Raw genomic sequence first — 20,247 nt, 5'->3', positions numbered from 1 at the left:
AATATTCAAACACACTGTAAAACCGGAAAACTTAAGCAATTGACTGATATCCTGAATAAACGCAAAATTTCAACAATGGCTGTCCAAGAAACCAGATTCACTGATGATACGGTTTTTGAGTTGGAAGGTTATAAAATAATTAAAGGGAAGCCGGCGTCTAAGAACACACATGGCTCCAGCGTTTTTGGAACAGCCCTTTTAATAAGACGTGATGTGATGGATTCTGTCATAGGATTCACATCAGCTAGCAAATGCATCTCTGTGTTATCCCTAACATGCGGGAACAAGGGATATTCTATTGTAAATGCACACGCTCCAGTTAATGATGAAAACAAGAACCCTGAAAAGGTCCGAAGTTTCTTGCAGATGCTAGAAGATGGGATCAGTAAGATCCCCAATCACCATGTCAACCTACAGGTAGGTGACTTCAATGCTCAACTGGGAAAAGAACAACAGTACCAAGACATACTGGGGCCTTAGACAGCACATAGACGAACAAATGCTAACGGCAAACACTTAATTGAACTGTGTAGGTTGTATCAGTTGAAGATCGTATCCACAGTATTCCCCAGAAAGGCAAGATACCAGACCACTTGGCAGTCACCAAACGCTACTATTAGATCATTTCAAATCGATCATGTTGGAATCAGTGTACAGAGTAGGAAAGAAATCACGAATGTCAGAGTACACAAAGGTTGGAATGTTGATTCTGACCATTTCTTCATGCAAATAAAGACCAGAATACTACCCAATCGAAAGGTACCTCCTACCACAATCCCACCAAGGATTGATCCCCAATTCTTTACAGAGAATAAAGAACGCTTTACAATGGACATCATGCAAAAATGAATGAAAGACTGGAACCAACTGAGGTCCTTTGTAAGCAAGGCAACCAATAACCTCAAAGGAAGCGAAGTCATAGGTGATGGAATTCTGAATGTGACCTCACAGTTGCTGAGTGTGCCACAGCCTAGAGGAAGTGGAACTTGACTAAACGACAAAGACTGGGAGAATTTCACAATGGTGTGGAAATTGACAAGGAAGACTATCAGGTGTGTGAAGAGATCTTACGATCGATCAAGACTGGAAAAGTTGGATGAAGAATTTGAAATGTACAACACCAGAAACTTTTATCGGGCCTTCAGAGGGGAATCCTCAGGGTATAAACCACAACACCTTCACTTTAAGAATATGGCCAGGGAGCTGGTCACTAATAACCGCGAAAATGTGGAACTTTTGGCAAACTATTTTGAGCAATTGCTTAATTGTCAAGAGCCCACGGAAAGATTGCCTGCTGAAAAACCTCAAGTAATGCTCTTACCATCTAACCCGCCAACTATACAGCAAGTTGTTAATGTCATCAACCATCTTAAGAATGGGGCACCCGGGGAAGATGGCATCGTTGCAGAAGCTCTGAAAGCAGGTGGAAATATGATCATAGAGGCTCTACACCGGATCTTGGTTGACTGTTGGGAGGCTGGTAGGATCCCTGATGACTGGAAATCAGCTATCTTACACCTTTTACATAAGAAAGGCGATCGCAGCTATCTCAACAACTACCAGGGGATTTCTCTGCTGCCAATGGGATACAAAGTGCTCTCCAAGATTTTAATGGACAATGTAGAAAGTCAAGGTGATCAAACAATTGGTGAATATAGAAGAGGATTTCGACGCAGAAGGTCCTGTACTTAGCAGATTTCCAATTAAAACAAAAAAGGAGTACGAACATCACCGTGGTTTTCTTAGACTTTACGAAAGCTTATGATTCCATCAACCGCCAAACACTCTTCCTAGTACTCCACGAACGAGGTGTGGATTACAACGCACACACCCTCATCAAACAGACTTTCACGGATACAACCTCTAAGGTGAAGTTCAGAAAAGAACTATCTTGGAGTTTCAACATCCAAACGGGAGTACGTCAAGGTGATTGTCTATAACCCATTCTGTTTAATCTGGTGCTTAAAAAGCCATCAAAACCTGGGAATGTACGCTGAGGAATCTAGGAATCAAACCAGTTACCATTGGAGTCAAGATCCGAAGAAACAAGATAAGGTGCCTTGTTTTCACAGACGACATTGCAATCTTAACCAGCAACTCTAAGGATGTTGTCATTGCTGTACAAGCCCTGCATGAGATGGCAGTGAAGTCAGGGTTACAAAAATCATATAACAAGACCAAATACTTTGAGAAGTGGCACTCCAGTAACACCCCTTTGATGACTATACATGTAATGATTGGGAAGGTAAATCGCTTTCATTATCTCAGTGAATGGGTCCACCCCAATGGTAGAGATGCACTTCTATCTCAGAAAGGAGTAACAAACTCAACACAGCATAACATCTGTCCCACAATCTGTACAACAAGAAGTGCATTTCGAAGAATGCTAAGGTTCGTCATTACAGATCTGCTGTCAGACGACAGTTTCTGTATGCTGCAGAGACCCTCTTGATGAAGAGAATAGGCATGATGGATGACCTGGAGAAAGCCAAAAGACATATTTTCAGATGAATTCATGGCCCGAGATTGCTCCCAGATCGATTCTACCAATTGAAGTCTAATTCTGAACGGTATCAACAGTTAGAACGAGCCAACACCAGTATGCAATGTAGGAGGCTCAAGTTCTAACGAATGAACAACAATAGGCTTCGTGGAGGTATGTACCATCTATGCAACTAAATGAAGGCAGTTTGTTGCCATACACTTTTCACTTCATTTATTTGGGAAGCATCATCAGTGGCCTGAAATACATGTTTCTTTTTATATGTACAATAAAATGTATTATGTGATAGATATAATATACTGATATCTTACATTTTGTCATGTTTTTCTCTTGCTTTTTAGGTTAGAAGCAACTTTTGTAGCAAAGGTTTCGTATTAGGAATGTATCGTTCGGTGTTACTTATGATTTCCAGCGCTGTTAACACATGTGTGTTCCTGGAGATGTATTTGCAGGTCTTCATACTCCAGCTAGTCGATTTCTGGTGTTGTTTCATAAGCACTTGTCACTTCGCATGTTTCACTTTCACTTCCATTTGGTGATCAACATATATGTGTTTTCAGTGTGTAGTGTTGCCAACTGTTGTGTGTGTGTGTGTGTGTGTGTGTGTGTGTGTGTGTGTGTGTGTGTTGTAGCGGGACTTTAAATTTCGCCGCGCTACACTCGTTCCCTCAGATATAAATTATACCGTCGCAGCTGTGTGAGCACTCGATGGCAGAGAAAGTATTTATAAGAAAATGAAGGTACAAAAATTGGAACACATTTTGTTTTCTACCCGCTATTGTCTCTTGTGAGCGAAAGCTTAATTTAACTTATTCACTAGTCTTGGTATGATTCAGATGTAAAACTTATTCGTTAGTCTTGGCCTGATTAAGACATAAAAACTTATTGAAGTGCAGACATATAGTATTGTGGGAGCAGCTGTAAAATACATCGCATTCGATATCAGGATGGTTTTAATTTGTAGACATTAGTAATTCCTGGATGATGAAATTTACTGCAAGTTTTTGGAGCAGCTACGACTTGTTCATGCAGAAATGAAGCAGGAGATCGTTGGAGAACAAGACCTGAACGCCGCACGAGAGAAGACATATTAACTTGGTAATGAATGTACTCTTATCTACGTCATTTCCCCCTGTTAATCACCTTTTTTTAATTCTCTGTTCTCTTTCAAATAATTTTTGTTGTGGAAATTGGTTTGACTTTTGCTCAGAAACGCCACAAGGACCACCCCAACAATAGCTTTTCCGAATCACTAAGTCTGACAGGTTTTCTGTAATTCGAAGTCCGATTTGCATTTCATTCTTTTCCTTTTTCACGGTCATTAACGATTTTAAAACCCCCCTTTTTATTCACCATTTCTTCCCACATTTCAAACTTTTCTTTTTTATTAGCCACTACAATTGGCTTCCGCGACAGGATGCAATCTTTGGATGTATCATTTTTGAGCAAATTTGAAACTTTAATTCGTATTTTTTCCCAACAGAGAATAACCAAAAATCCTGAAGTTCAAAGGGTAACTAAAAGACCAATTTTATTGTACCTAAGCAAATGATTATAAAACAATATTGTAAAGAATTTTTGTAACTAATTCAATCTGTTTTTCTTTTCATGGCATATATTGACGCAAAACTGTTATTTTGAGACTTTTTGGTGATTTTCTGATGGAGATGTATTAAGAAAATCCATATTTTGACGAATACGATTTATGCAGAAGTGATTGACCAGCTGCTGCAGGACAGAAAATTTAATGGTGAGTCACACAATTATATTTTATTCAAATATTCAACAGTCAACTGCAGACTCCATTTTTCCCTTTCCACACATCCTGTAGTTTTCTTCTAGGTTTTTCCAAAATTATCTACCTCTATTGTAGTTTGTGGTAATTATAGTATTGTTGTAGCATATGAAGATCGTGAATTTGACAGCCAAACAGTCATTTGTTACGAAAAATTTTACCCACCCTTCTGCATCTTTCTCAAACCATTGTTGCAATAGAGCAATCATTTACATTAACGAGAAAATTTTTGAACCTAAATTTGAGTCAAATCTTTATTAATCAGACTTATATTATTCCCTTTTTGATTTACGATTATACATCCTATTAAAATGGAATGCGGTAAGGTCGAGATAGTTTTGGCAGATGAGTTAAGTGAACTAGATTCATGGTTCAACCAACAAGAAAGTCTGTGTTTCCCCCCATGGACGAGTTCATAGGTCAATGCGATGATTTTGCCTCAAACTCGCAACATTTGTGATAATACACAGATAGCGACTTTAAATGACGAACTGTGGAATGGACGCGAGACTAGACCGTCAGTGCCATTGTTAACATCAATGTCAGAACCGAATATGAGACAAATTCAGCAACGTGACACAAATCGGACATAGGAGACTGACAAACTGGACCAACTATTAGAGTTATTTGCAGACATGAAACGAGACAGTCAGAAAATTGACGTATTAAACCATACTATGACCGAAAATTTTGAACGAATGACGAAACAGATGACAGAATTAAATACCACCACTCAACAGCTCAGGCAGCGATTTGAGACATTGTCCGACCAAGTCACTAAACAGGAAGAAATTATGGTTACATTCACACATGAAACAAAAAACAATATCACCCGATGTGAGAATCAGTTAACTCAAATAGTTAATGTGCAGCAGGAAGTGAACACCCATGTGGAAGAGTTAGCTCAGGCCCACACTTCAGCTAGCTCCACCCAAGAAAAGCTGACTGAAGAAGTAGGAAATATTACCCAACAGCTCACAATGGTAGTTCTTGAACAAACCCACCTCAAAGAAAAGATAGAAAAATTAGAAGACTGAGCGGACCTCGCATCACTAAACAATGACACCAACACGGCCAAAAGAATTGTACATGAATGTAAATTGTGTGACGACTATCTGGACAAAAAACTTGAAACAATTACACAGGACATACTTTCAAAAACAAAGACACATGTTAAAGACGAGACAAAACACATAGAAGACGAAGTGACAAAATTACGAGACAATGTTGTGCCGTGTTTGGCGATTGGTGCAAACGCATCATCAGGGAATGGCAGAACAGCTAAAACCATGGCTAATGACACAGACAGAACACCTATTGTGGAATTACCCATTTCCAATCAAAATTACAATGTGCCGCTTTCTTTTCCACCAAACGAGCAATATTATGATACAATACCTAGAGTAGCAAGTGACACAAACCACATCAATACAGTTATGCCAACCGGCATGGCTGATGACAAGTTTGTAAGGCATGAGTATTTCCAGACATTTTCCAGTGAGGACAAGCACAAAGTCCACCCTATTGTGTTTATTAGATCATTTGATGGTGTTTTTCCACGTAATTGGTCAGAAGTCGATAAAATCAGATACGTCACCAATCTCATGAGAAGACGAGCAGCTCAGTGGGATGCCGCTATGAAACGGCGGTGCCTTACGTTTGAACATTTCGAACAAGCCTTCCTGGACGAATTCTGGTCCAAAAATGAGCAACAGAGTCTAAGGAGAGAAGTGTGCAACCCCAAGACCTATGACCCTAAAAAAGAGACATTAAGACAATACTTTGAGAGGTACCTAGACAAGACACTGTACTGGTCCAAACCAGCTGACTTGCCAGCGATAATTGACACTTTAAAGAGCCACTTACCCTTTCCATACCGAGACAGATTAATAGGAGTACAAGAGAATGACATTAAGACTTTCTTAAACTTCTTAGATCAAATGGACATAGTTTACAGAGGCGATTCACGCCATTCAAATACTACTCGTATTAGTAACCAAAATCAGCACCCACCCCAAAGGAACCGTAGTGACGGTGGTTGGTGGAACCATCCTTCTGCGCCGCGACACAATACGATGCCTGCACGCGAAACATATTCAAATGGAAACGTGTATGACGGTAGGAACAACCGCAGAAATTCGTGGAATAATAATAACAAAAATAATTATCACCCATATCAAAATGGTAACTACATGCAAAATGAAAACCACAGACAGTACAACAACAACTGCAATAGGGGATGTGAGAATAACTGGTACAACCCGGGTTACTTTGCTCAGAAACGCCACAAGGACCACCCCAACAATAGCTTTTCTGAATCACGAAGTCCGATAGCTTTAATGTAATTCTGATTTGCATTTCATTCTTTCCCTTTTTCACGGTCATTAACGATTTTAAAATCCCCGTTTTATTCACCATTTCTTCCCATATTTTCAACCTTTTATTTTCTTTTCTTCTCTTTTTCTTTTTTATTAGCCACTACAGTGTGTGTGTGTGAATGTGTGTGTGTGTGTGTGTGTGTGTGTGTGTGTGTAATTTGCTGCGTGCAATTTATTGTTTAATAAGTATATGTTTCTGTTTGTGTGTGCGTTATTTGCTGTGTGCAAACCCCACATTCCATTGAGGCCTGTTATTAATTTCATGAATGCACCATCATACCATGTGGCAAAACACGAACAAAATCATAATGCAACATTATGAAATGAAAAACAGCAGAACAGTGAAAAACACAAATGAACTCATAACACAAATAAAAGATGTACACATCCCAAAAACAGCATCACTCATCTCTTTTGACGTAGAGAACACGTATACCTCGATATCCACTGCAGAGACAATAAAACTAATTGAAGAAAACTTACTGACATACAAAAACTATCTGCAGACAATATTCATGAAATAACAAAAACCCTCAAAGCAATCACATCCCAAAATTACTTCCAATTTGAAAAGGAATTTTACTTACAAGAAGATGGGCTTCCAATGGGATCCCCAATTTTAGGAACACTGGCAAACATATTCATCAACCACATAGAAAACACAATCTTTGATACAGTCATCACAAAGAAAGGATACAAAATTGGTTACTGATACAGATCTGTGGATGACAATCTGTATGGTAGATGAACCAACAGAGAAAATTGATAAACTTCACACAGATGTAAACAACATACATAAAAATATTCAATTTACCATGGACAAAAAAAGCAAATACACTTCTTGGATATAACAATAAAGAGAGAGAACAATACAAACCCAAATTTGACATCTTCAGAAAGCCAACAGCCACAGACATAATCATACATCCTTCATCCAAACACCGGCAAAATCAAAAATTAGCGGCCCTATGACACATGTTACACAGGCTAAATAACATCCCACTCAGCAAAGAAAATTATGAAAAAGTGTTACAAACAATACAACTCATAGCTACAAACAATGGTTACAGCACCCATATAGTACAAAAACTCAATCAAAAAATTAAAACACAACCAAAGAAAAATCAAAACAAGCAGGCAGTACAGAGCCCCACAAATGCTACAGCACACATGGAAACATAAAACAATAACACTCATGACATGAATAACAGAAAAATATGGTACACTCTTACATACACACACAAAGTAACACACAAGATAGCAAATATACTAAAGAAACAGGGATTACGAACAGCTTACAGAAGAAGAAACCCACCCCAATCACATTTACAAACAACAGAAAAACCAGATAAATACCAAGAAGCAGGTATATACCAGCTAGAGAGCCAAGAATGTAAATCAGTATATCTGAGGATGACAAGCAGGAACTTTAAAACTAGATGTAAAGAACACATAAGATGTTGGAAATATGAAAACAGTCATTCTACCTTCACCGAACACCTGATAAAACATGGACATGAACCATCCAACATATAATGTGACATGACAGTTATCAGAGTGAATAATCACAACAAAAAGCTCCCGGCATGGCAACAAAACTTTCACATACAAAGAGACATTGCAATGCAAAAGAAGGTACTCAATGACCAAATCCATATAAACAATAACTCCCTGATCATGCTACCCACCAAAACAATAACAAACTGAAATATAACCTAGATAAATAATTAATGAATTTCTCCACCCCCCCCCCCTTCCCCAAAACACACACACAGACACATGGACTCATATTTATTAAAAATAATAATAATAGTACATTGGCACACACACACACACACACACACACACACACACACAAAACAAATGAAAAACATCAAACACAACAGAAACAAAAGACAGACAAACACACAACAACAGTTGGCAAGACTACACACTGAAAACACACATATGATGATCACCAAATGGAAGTGAAAGGAAATATGCTCAGTGACAAGCGTGTACGAAACAACACCAGAAATCGGCCAGCTGGAGCATGAAGACCAACAAATACATCTCCAAGAACACACAATACCGGCACTGGAAATCATAAGTAACATCGAACAATACATTCACAATATGACTTGTGCTACAACCCAAAAAGCAAGAGAAAAACATGACAAAATGTAATATATCAGTATATTATAGCCATCACATATGTTCACTGTATGTATAAAAAGAAACACGTATTTCAGGCCACTTCCCAAATAAATGAAGCGAAACGCCTATGGTAACAAACAAAACTGTCTACGAATTTAGAGCAACTAAGGGAATGACTGGAAACAGATAAAAATGACAACAACAGGCTTACCAAGACAATCTTCTCATTGGTTAAAAGCTAGAAGACAGGAAGCCTGTGGCTTAATGAGCTACTAAAGGACTCGCATTCAGCTCGGATCTCTGATCTTGAGGTTCCAAATTTTGTGCTATGGTCGAGTCTTGGACCCCACCACCTAGAGTCCCCAAACATCAGAAGCCCCTTTCACATGAGAGGAAGGAGAAATTATCAGCAGGGCTCAAGAGATATTGTGAACGGAAGAGAGCATCGAAGAAGACCTAGTCATAAGTGCCTCTTAGTGAGCTAAAAAAACTTCTGCTGAAGTTGGAGAAGTGGGCGTAATACTTGTTTTAAGATTACCACTGACAAAACTATGTGCATCAATTTTATTTGTTCCTGTCAAATGTTTAGTATACCTGACAGACACCTGTGGAAAAACCCTCTTGCTTTTACGAACTTGATGAGATTCTGAGGCCTTGGGTCCTACATTTCAAAAAGAAACTTATTTGTCTGCCACATCTGAAAGACTGTTGGATAGGCACTTAACAAACTAAAATCCCTGAATGGTAAGACTGTGTGTGTGTGTGTGTGTGTGTGTGTGTGTGTGTGTGTGTGTGTGGGCGCGCGCGCGCGTTGGTGTGGGGCAAAAAGTGTAATTAACCATCCTGCAGCAGCTCCTCATAAATTTACATTGGTACATATATTCCATTGTGCAGTTGCTTGCATGTCCTACTGCTTCCGTAGCACATTATATGCACAATATCAACACGATGTGGTAATTTGGATTTAAGCAAAGCAGTTTCTGAACACCTAGAAACAGTAGACGTCAAACTTATATCTCAGGGATGATACCATATATACTCGAATAATCCGCACGTTTTTTCCCCCAAATTTTAGGATGAAGAACTGGGGTGGGCGGATTATTCGAAACATTGTTGGTACTGCTCCGCCCCCAACAATACATCCCATTATACTATTGCATTGTTGCGGCCTCAGTCCGTGACGCATCAGTAGCACGTTAGGAGTGAAGTATTAACGTCTACAAACTTGTTAATTATGGCTACAAGTTCTCGTTATCGCTAGTACACTGTTAAAGAAAAAGTGAAAATTATTGAAGAAGCCGAGAATATTGGAAACTGTGAAGCAGGAAGAAAATACGACGTGAGGAGAGTTGTATTCGGGACTGGCGAAAAACTAAAACGCAGCTCCAAGAAACTAATAGTAATCGCCGGACATTTCGCGGCCAAAAAGCGAAGCATCCGGTCCTCAAGAAAAAGCTCTGCGATTATGTAGATGAGAAACGACAATACGGATGCGCGGTGACGAGTGAAATGTGCCAGCTTAAAGCATCATCTTTAGCCAAAGAACTAGGCATTACCAGTTTCAAAGCCAGCCAGGGCTGGCTATCAAGATTTTTCAACCGAAATGATTTAGGATTCCGGAGGAAAACTAGTATTGCTCAGCGGCTTCCAGGCAATTACGAGTAAAAAATAGTGAATTTTCATCGTTATGTGATAAATCTGCACCGTAAACAGTCCTGTATATTATCGCAAATTGGTAATGCGGATCAAACGCCAGTCTATTTTGAGATGGCGCTCAACAACACAGTGAACAGGAAAGGAGAATCCAGCATCATGATACGAACTGGCAGCAGTGAGAAACAAAGATGTAAAGTGATGTTTATTTTATTGCACATACCGTGTTAACAAATTCTTAAACAAGATAATTCACATTTCTTTTTTTGCTATTGTAGGTACGCGTAGAGTCCCGGCTGGCCGTGATAATGTTCCCCAGCCACCTTCCCGTCTAATGGGCCAGCCCGCCAGCTGCACGCCGCTGAATCGGTTGCGTTTTAATGATGTATCAACCCATACAGCAGCGTTGCTTCAAACCAGTAGTTATTATACATACTTTTGAACACATCATAACGTCGGAACAATTTTATTTTGTAAATAAAACAAATTAAAGCAAAAAATATTTTTTTTTCCTCTTCCTCAAAATTGGGGTGCGCGGATTCACTCTGCAGTAGCAGGATAGAGTAACATTCTTTGCTAGAGAATCAATTCTTAGCAGTCAAAATTACAAAAATTTAACTGAAAGGGAAAGTCTGTATTTACTGTTTCATGTATCTGACAAGCCAATGTGGCACCTTTGTTTTGTAAGTGCAGTGTGCTGTTGATATGTTTGTATGATTAATCCACAGTATTATTATTTCTAGAAGGTATGTAAAAATATTGTGACATCTGTGTTGTTATATTGTTATCCCACATGTATACTGGTTGTACAATTGTGAGATTGATACAGTAATGTTTGTTTCTCCTGATACACTGTAGATCCAAAGATGACAGTTTGACTCTGTCAAAACCAGTCAGTGAGGAAATAAAATAAAAATATTACAACACGTGACCTTGGCTGCCATATCTTCTTATTTATCAGTTGTTACTGAGTTCTCTAATAGCTTTTCTTATATGAGTAAAGTTGCCACTATTCTTGCTCTGGTTGTTTTCGCACATTCTCTTTTACAGTGAGTGTGTAACAGCTCCTGTTTTCATGACTTTTCCAACTGATAACATTAAACCATATTTCTTTTTTGCTCCCCTCTATTAATTTACTTAGTTTGTATTTACCTAAACTGTGATGTACACAAGTCAGAATTGAATTAAATGTATTCAGTTTACCTTTCAAGAAATATGTTAGACCGTATCAGTTCAACAGAAATACTCGCCTAGCTTTCTGCTTTAACACTTTGTTTCTGCTGACCACTGACACTATAACAGAATCGTGGCTGCTACTCATAAGTGATGATCTAGAAAATGTTCGTTCTGATTTTATACAAGGGAGAAATAAATCTCTGTTAGACTAGCTGTTCGATGCTATTGTCTGATAATGCATTCAGTATCATTTGCAAAACTGTTAAGTCTCTGTTGGTGAAGCAGGCATCATTTCCCAATGAAATCAAAACAAAAATGTGTGTGGCTTACATCTCACAGAACTGGAAACTAAGTCGCATATTCATTATAATGTAGTTCTTGCCCCAACACTGATTGAAAGTCATATTCAGTAACATAATGCATTTACGAAACTACTAGCCACTAATGCCAGCTTGTCGTGGCAGTGATCATAAATTCATAGAGCAAAGATGAGTGACGTAGCATAACAAAGGAAACATATGTTGAGAGATTTGTGAAATGTTTGGCTTTTTTATTTGCCATACTTCAATGACAGCACAATACAGATCCACCTTCCCAATGCACATCAGTCTCTTTTGGATTATGCTTATGTAAACAATTACGGCATGTTTTTAGCTCCTATTAAAATATATCCCTCCATCAGCAGGTTCTGAATTACTAATTGCCAATGAAGACTACGTAAGTTACATACTTCCACCCACCATCATCAAACAGAATAATTTTCTGAGGAAATTCCACAATATGACAAGTTATTCACAAAATGGAAAGATGTATTTATATCTGGCATCCATCCCCAAACTCTGTGTAGATGACCATTTAAAAAACTAGAGATACTGCTAACAACACATTCACAATACATTTATTCTCTTAAGAAATTTATATGAAGAACCAAACACAATTTGGAAAAAAAAGAAAAAAAATTAAATCTTATAAACATGACACTAGGAACAAAAATGGCCTCCACTATTCATAACTTGATTTTACTTTTACACAGAAAGAACAAAGTATACAACTATTAGATATTTGATGACCTCCCTTGAAAACTGAAGGTGGAAACAAAAACATTGCCAAATACAAAAGGAAATCATTTCTTTTGGTAGTTCCTATTCTAATCTCTAGATACAATTATGCAATTCTCTAGCATATAGCAAAATTTTCACTGGCTTGTGACATTAAATAGCTTATGAATCCTGAAAAAGGGAACAACTTTGCATTCACAAAAAGTGATCACAGACCTCTGCAGAAAGGAGAACCTGATCATTGTTTTAACTAAACAAATTAAACTGAGCATTTACCAAACAGAAAGGTAAAAGGCATGTATTAGCCTACAATGACAGGACCATGGGTCACAAACTTTGGGACTACAGACAAATGGCACCTCGGTGTCAACTGAGTTGCATAATACTTTCCATGTTATTTTTAACCTTGGATCCAACATTTATTATGCTTAGAATATAATAGAGGGAAACATTCCACGTGGGAAAAACACATCTAAAAACAAAGATGATGTGACTTACCAAACAAAAGCGCTGGCATGTTGATAGACACACAAAAACAAATACAAACATACACACAAAACTCAAGCTTTCACAACCAACGGTTGCTTCATCAGGAAAGAAAGAAGGAGAGGGAAAGACGAAAGGATGTGGGTTTTAAGGGAGAGAGGAGTCATTCCAATCCCGGGAGCGGAAAGACTTACCTTAGGGGAAAAAAAGGACAGGTATACACTCGCAGACACACACATATCCATCCGCACATACACAGACACAAGCAGACATTTGTAAAGGCAAAGAGTTTGGGCTGAGATGTCAGTCGAGGCGTAAGTACAGAGGCAAAGATGTTGTTGAATGACAGGTGAGGTATGAGTGGCGGCAACTTGAAATTAGCGGAGGTTGAGGCCTGGTGGGTAACGAGAAGAGAGGATATACTGAAGGGCAAGTTCCCATCTCCAGAGTTCTGACAGGTTGGTGTTAGTGGGAAGTATCCAGATAACTCAGACGCCCTTAAAACCCACATCCTTTCGTCTTTCCCTCTCCTTCCCTCTTTCCTGATGAAGCAACCGTTGGTTGCGAAAGCTTGAATTTTGTGTGTATGTTTGTATTTATTTGTGTGTCTTATCAACATGCCAGCGCTTTCATTTGGTAAGTCACATCATCTTTGTTTTTAGATGTATTTATTATGCTTAAGATCATAAGTTATTGGCAGAAATTTAAATAGCCAACTGCAAAACGAATATGGGTTTCATTTGAACTACTCTCTGAAGTATGTATGTAGACAACTAAAATTTGTAGCACGGAAGGAACCACAAAAAATCTTATTGAAATATTAAAACTTTTAAAGAACATGAGATATGTATTATTACTTAAAACATAATTATTCAAACTGCAACTTTTTAGGAGTTCCATAATATTGCACTGTTTCAAAATAGCTTCTTTATGCAATCAATCAATATACTTTCGGCATATTCAAGATCAAGTATTACAGACACATACCGTATCACAATCAACTTCATTCAAAATCATAATTATTTTTCTGGTGCACATCCATACAAAGCACTGTGCTGATCCACACTGAGAGATAGTGAACATTCAGATTATTGTGACTTCGTGTATCCCCCCCCCCCCCTCTCTCTCTCTCTCTCTCTGTCCTCCTTCCTGTTGTTGAAGAAGTAATACCAGTGACCAACAAGTACCAGAAGAATGCAATTTATTGTTGACATTGTGTGGAGTGTCGAGAATTTGGTTTCCTTCCAGTTAGTGTCTTCACAGCAGATGAGAATGTACGCGAATCACAATCTAAAATATGTCTTAAATTTAATCATAGAAAATGGAATTTGTTTACAAGCACAACTTTCCAAGTAACAATACAACGCCCCATTACATTAATCTACAAACAAATTCAGCTGAAATTTCACAATATATAAAGCAGAAAATTTAATTTTATCTGGTACGTATGATGCAGAATTTTTCATATCTATTCTCAAACAGGTTATGAGAGTGCACTAATGATTCATTTAGTATTTCTAAGTTTAATAAATAATGTAACTGTATTTTATGCAGTGACATGTAAAACAGAGGATGTCGAAATGGACGTAAACTGGACAGAAGTGGAAGGAGTCATAACAACTATGAAAGGTAGAAGCAGCCTGGACTGGATGAAGCAACTGTGAAAATGGTGAGAGCTACTGGCATTGTTCGAGTGCATTGCTCTATCGGGTCATGAGAAAAGTATGAAAGAAAGAAGGAGCCCTAAAGATTGCAAAGAGGGAAAATTATATCAAAATTATTGGGAAGTTACTATGAAGTGTCGTGCTGCCAAGATATTTGAGAAGATCCAGGAAAAGAGAGTACAGTAGATAGTAGGAGGAAAATTGAGAGAGGAACAATGTGGGTTTAGACCAGAAAGGTAGACAGAGAGCCTCATTTTTACTATAAGCATGCTCCAAGAGAAACACTATATACATTATAGGGATTTAGTAATGGTATCCTGGACACTGACATGGTTATGACAGTGTGAAAGCGAGCTCCAAGAGAAACAATATATACATTATAGGGATTTAGTAATGGTGTCCTGGGCACTGAGATGGTTATGACAGTGTGAATAGAAGCAAGATCTGGAAAATCCTTCGGAAAAGGGAAACTGGAAGGCTGACTATGAGACGAATAAAGGAAATGTATTAAGGAAAAACATGATGATTATGTGAAAGACAGCCTATAACTGGAAAGTTCTTCATGCAATTACAGATGGTTGCACGGCACACAGTGGCTCCCCAGTTTGCTTTTCCACACATATCTGAATACTTTTTTAATACCTGGGACATCAGAAGTAATCTGGGTTGTGCTATCTTCAGCAGGAGGTAATTGAACTGCCTCCAGCTCAGGATTTGTATCACTGCCAGGCTCAGGACCACCTGCTGGATCCATTCCCATTTCAGCGTCAAGTGTCGTAGCATCTGTAGTAGCTGCTGCAGTAACTGTGCTGTCAGGAGCAGTTGTTTCTGGAGGTGTTGCAAGTTCTTGGTTTAACAGCTGTAAATAAATGAAACTCTAAATCACCTACAAAAAATTGCAGTATGGTGAACAAAGAAAGAACTCTGTCGCTGATTTAGAGCACAACACAGTGCACAATCTCTATGAGAGATAACAGGGACTTTTCATATAAAATTGCATTGATGGTGATACTTAAGAAAATCATTGTGCCAGCAGAAATTCTTTTAACAATGAACATAAGCTACTGAGATAAACTCACAGTAAAATTAATGCAAACTTGGAAGCCCTGCAGGGAATACAAATAATGGGAGGAGTAAAAGCGACCACTCACTATACAGTTCCATCAATGAGCAATTAAAAGGAACACAAAGAGTATTCTGAAAATGTCCAGCCTTGATAGTAAATTTTTGAGGAGGAGTGTGAAGGAGGGATAGTAGATTCTACTGGTTAGACATAATTTCAGGAACAGACCAAACTAAGTTTTGTTAGGGACGGGGATGCTTTTTTAAACTGACATATGTAGATGGAGCAGGGATCTATTAGAAATGTGATGTAGCTGTACGGAATAAGGAGTGAAAAGGAGTATAAATCACACTGGTGAGTGATCAATGGTGGTAAACAATGAAGGAAAGCACTAAAGATACTCCTGGAAAATGAACATCAAAAGAAAAATTCAAAGTAAGCATGTGAAATAAATAAGGAAAAAAATATAAATAAAAACGTCTGTAGAAAACTATATCAGAAGTTGAGAAACAGAAATGGTGGCTCCTTCTCATTACAGTCTTGAGTGATCTGCCATTCCTTTTAAATCTTCTGCAACCTCCTCCTCCCCCCCCCCCCCAAAAAAAAAGAGGTAATCTAGGATGGTTTTGTTTACTTATACATATGTCCATCAGTGGCACTAAAAATTTCCCGTACTTAAGGTAAGCACTGGCCAATAATTCTTTCTCTCTCCATTTTGCAGTCTACATCTACATGGTACTCAATAATAGATGATAATTATGAAGTTCAAGTGAGGATAATTTTGAGTTGCCTGTCCATACTTATTTTTAACAATTTCAAATTGTCCATAGGCAAATTGATGCCTTGAGATGTTGTAATTGGTATTTAGGGAGGTTACTTGCTCAAATTATAGTGTGTGTGTGTGTGTGTGTGTGTGTGTGGGGGGGGGGTTGGCACACGAAAACTACTACAGTGTAAAGAGGCTCACTGAAGAATACCAGCCAGCGACTTCAATGTACTCTCATGGCGGGTGTAGTAAAATGTTTATTTCCATTAGTGTTTTGATGTTTCATAGTTATGTGTCACACGACATCAAAACAAATTTCTGGCCACTAAAACAAATAGTCAGCTTTAACTGGGAACAGGCCTTCACAAACTTTGTAAACTATCATCATTCAAGGCTAAGAACTAAACTCATTTCTAATACCTTAAATGTATACCGTATCTTTACATCAGGAAAGGATTGCTGTCTATGTGTACCACATTTCCCAATTAAAAAACTGCAAACTCTGTGTACTGAGTTGCATCAGTAAGAATTAATATTAACAGACATACTTCTGAATTCCTATTACTATTCCCACTACTATGGAGAGGTGCCTCTTGATAAGGTAGCACAAAATACAAAAATTTCTTGAATGGAAACAATTCCACCCCCACACTGGAGTAGAGATTTGGTCCCATGTAATTTTTCCCACTAGTTCCAAAAAATAGACAATTCATATATGCTATGCATACCTTTATGACCTAAAAGTGGCTGTGTAAATATTTCAAACAAACTTCATATGGATGATGTTTATGCAAAAATGAAAAAGACTGGTTGCACAAAAGCTAAGAGAAGTTTATGGAGAGGAGACGTTACACACAGACAGCTGATATATATTTTTCACAGACTAAAAAGGAATTGGTCAGGCTAGTTACTCTTTGGTTGTGACTTTACAAACATTGAACTGTAGGTAAAATACTAGTCTTGTATGAACTAAAATTACAGAGAATTTTACGCAAGAGATCCTTTATTACACCAGTAACAGAACACCAATTGAAATTCCTCACTTTCAGATACAACTACTACGTATTTCCAAGGGTACACAGTAGTGAAACCTTGGTTTGTTCTTGTAACTGTCTCCCACTATTTTCCAATAGATATGTTAATTATGAAGTGCAAAAGCAAAATTACAACTAATTACTATACGAGACAATACAAAACATACACATGGATTTTAATTACAAATGGATTCAACTAAATTTAATTGTAATATCACATATATACATAATGAGCACATGATAAATCTAAGATACAGTGAAGATATCAATACGAACAGAAGTTCCACATAACAAATTCACTGGCTTTCAGTACCAAAGAAAAGTCTGGTGCAGCTACTTTTCATACAAAAGTAAAATATCCATTACCTAAGGTGGCTTTTCCCTTCCATTATGTTACACCATAAAACAACAATAACTTGATACATTTGTCTGCAGAACATATAAACAGTACCCTTGAAGCAGTAATGCTGAATAACAAAGTTTACCTATGAAATTTTTCAAAATGCTGGGAACTCTACAACTGAAGTCTTACCTGCTAGCATTTCACAATAGTGTCATGCAGTCACTTTCTTAAATACATGCAAGTATTAAACTGAAGCATGCACTCCGCAAACATGTCTGAAAAATTAAAATTAGGCTGCACAGTACATCCCAATTCAATAGCTTCCACAGAGAATAAGATATTTTCGAACTTTCACTCTCAACAAACTTCCATAAAATTGATGTCTGGTCTCAGCTGCAGATGTTTCCAGCTTCTGAAGAAAACTTTGATAGAGCATGCCTTGGCATTACACTAAGGCATTATTACAGAATAATTTAAAATGAACCTATTATCAGCCATCACAGGATCAAATGTGCAGAACACTCAAAATATCACTACTAACCTGTATATTGTACTCAGGTATTAATTTCCACTATGAATGCATGAAACAAGATATAGTGGGCGTAGATGAAAATTAAAATTGCAGCTATTTAATATTTTATATCCAACTAACATGTTTTCTGACAACATGGTATGATTACATATTTACAGTCCAAAAGACAATCCATAATATAACAAAGAAATAATTTAAAAAAAAAAACACCACGTAATTAACTACAGACAAGACCATAAAAGCATGAAAAAGCATATTTTCATTTGTCAAACAATGGAAATACCAGATTGGAACATCAACAATGTATGAAAAGATTTCCACTCTCAGTGGCAGATGTAATGCAGGAGCAGGTTTCATAATGGGAATGCAGGATTAGCTACTACAAACAGTGTAATAAATGCATTATTGTAGCCAAGGTATACAGGGAGCCCACGCCTACCACAGCAGTCCAAGTTTATATGCCAACTAGCTCTGCATATAATGAAGACATTGAAGAAATGTATGATGAGATAAAAGAAATTATTCAGATAGTTAAGCGAGACGAAAATTTAATAGTGATGGGGGACTGGACTTCAGTAGTAGGAAAAGGAAGAGAAGGAAAAATAGTAGGGAGTAAGGTAGAAAGAATTTTGTACAGAGCATAACTTAATCATTGCTAACACTTGGTTTAAGAATCACGAGAGAAGGCTGTATATGTGGAAGAGACCTGGAGACACTGGAAGGCTTCATATTGAGTATGTAATGGTAAGACAGAAATTTAGGAACCAGGTTTTAAATTGTAAGACATTTCCAACGGCAGATGTGGACTCTGACCACAATTTATTGGTTTGAACAGTAGTTTAAAACTGAAGAAACTGCAAAAGTTACGAATTTAAGGAGATGGGACCTGGATAAACTGAAAGATTAAGAGGTTTTAGAGAATTTCAGAGAGAGCATAAAGGAACGACTGATAAGAACAGGGGAAAGGAATATAGTAGAAGAAGAATGGATAGCTTTGAGAAATGAAATAGTGAAGGCAGCAGAGGATCAAGTAGGTAAAACAGATGAGGGCTAGTAGAAATCCTTGGGTAGCACAAGAGATATTGAATTTAACACTACTGTTACATTCCATCCTGGATTTCCCATTGTTAGATATTGAATTTAATTGATGAACAGAGAAAGTATAGAAGTGCAGTAAATGAAACGGACAGAAAGGAATATAAACGTCTCAAAAATGAGATCAACAGGAAGTGCAAAATGGCTAAGCGGGAATGGCTACAGGACAAATTTAAGGATGCAGAAGCATGTATCACTACAGTTAAGATAGATGCCGCCTACAGGAAAATTAGAGAGACCTTTGGAGAAAAGAGGACCACCTGTATAAATATCAAGAGCTCAGCTGGAAAACCAGTCCAAAGCAAAGAAGGAAAAGTACAAAGGTGGAAGGCGTATATAGAGGATCTATACAAGGGCAGTGTGCTTGAGGGCAATATTATGGAAATGGAAGAGGACATAGATGAAGTTGAGATAGGAGATATGATACTGTGTGAAGAATTCGACAGAACACTGAAAGATCTAAGTCAAAATGAAGCCCTGGGCATAGACAAAATTCCATTAGAACTACTGACAGCCTTGGGAGAGCCAGTCATGACAAAGCTCTTCCATCTGGTGAGCAATATGT

At 37.8% G+C, this 20,247-nt stretch overlaps 1 protein-coding gene across 2 annotated transcripts in view; it reads right to left on the bottom strand.

Moving 5' to 3' along the window:
- Positions 1-20,247, bottom strand: part of LOC124544601 (polycomb group protein Pc) — a 75,932-nt gene that overhangs the window by 34,590 nt on the left and 21,095 nt on the right. For both annotated transcript variants that reach the window (XM_047123195.1, XM_047123203.1), the window contains one exon: positions 15,492-15,708. In XM_047123195.1, the coding sequence (XP_046979151.1) occupies positions 15,492-15,708 (217 nt within the window). The remainder of the gene's footprint in view (positions 1-15,491; positions 15,709-20,247) is intronic.

This window comes from Schistocerca americana, chromosome 1, assembly GCF_021461395.2.
Source record: "Schistocerca americana isolate TAMUIC-IGC-003095 chromosome 1, iqSchAmer2.1, whole genome shotgun sequence".
Classification (NCBI taxonomy): Eukaryota; Metazoa; Arthropoda; class Insecta; order Orthoptera; family Acrididae; genus Schistocerca; species Schistocerca americana.
Note: the sequence above shows the minus strand (reverse complement) of the source record. Positions and strands in the feature narration are given on the sequence as shown.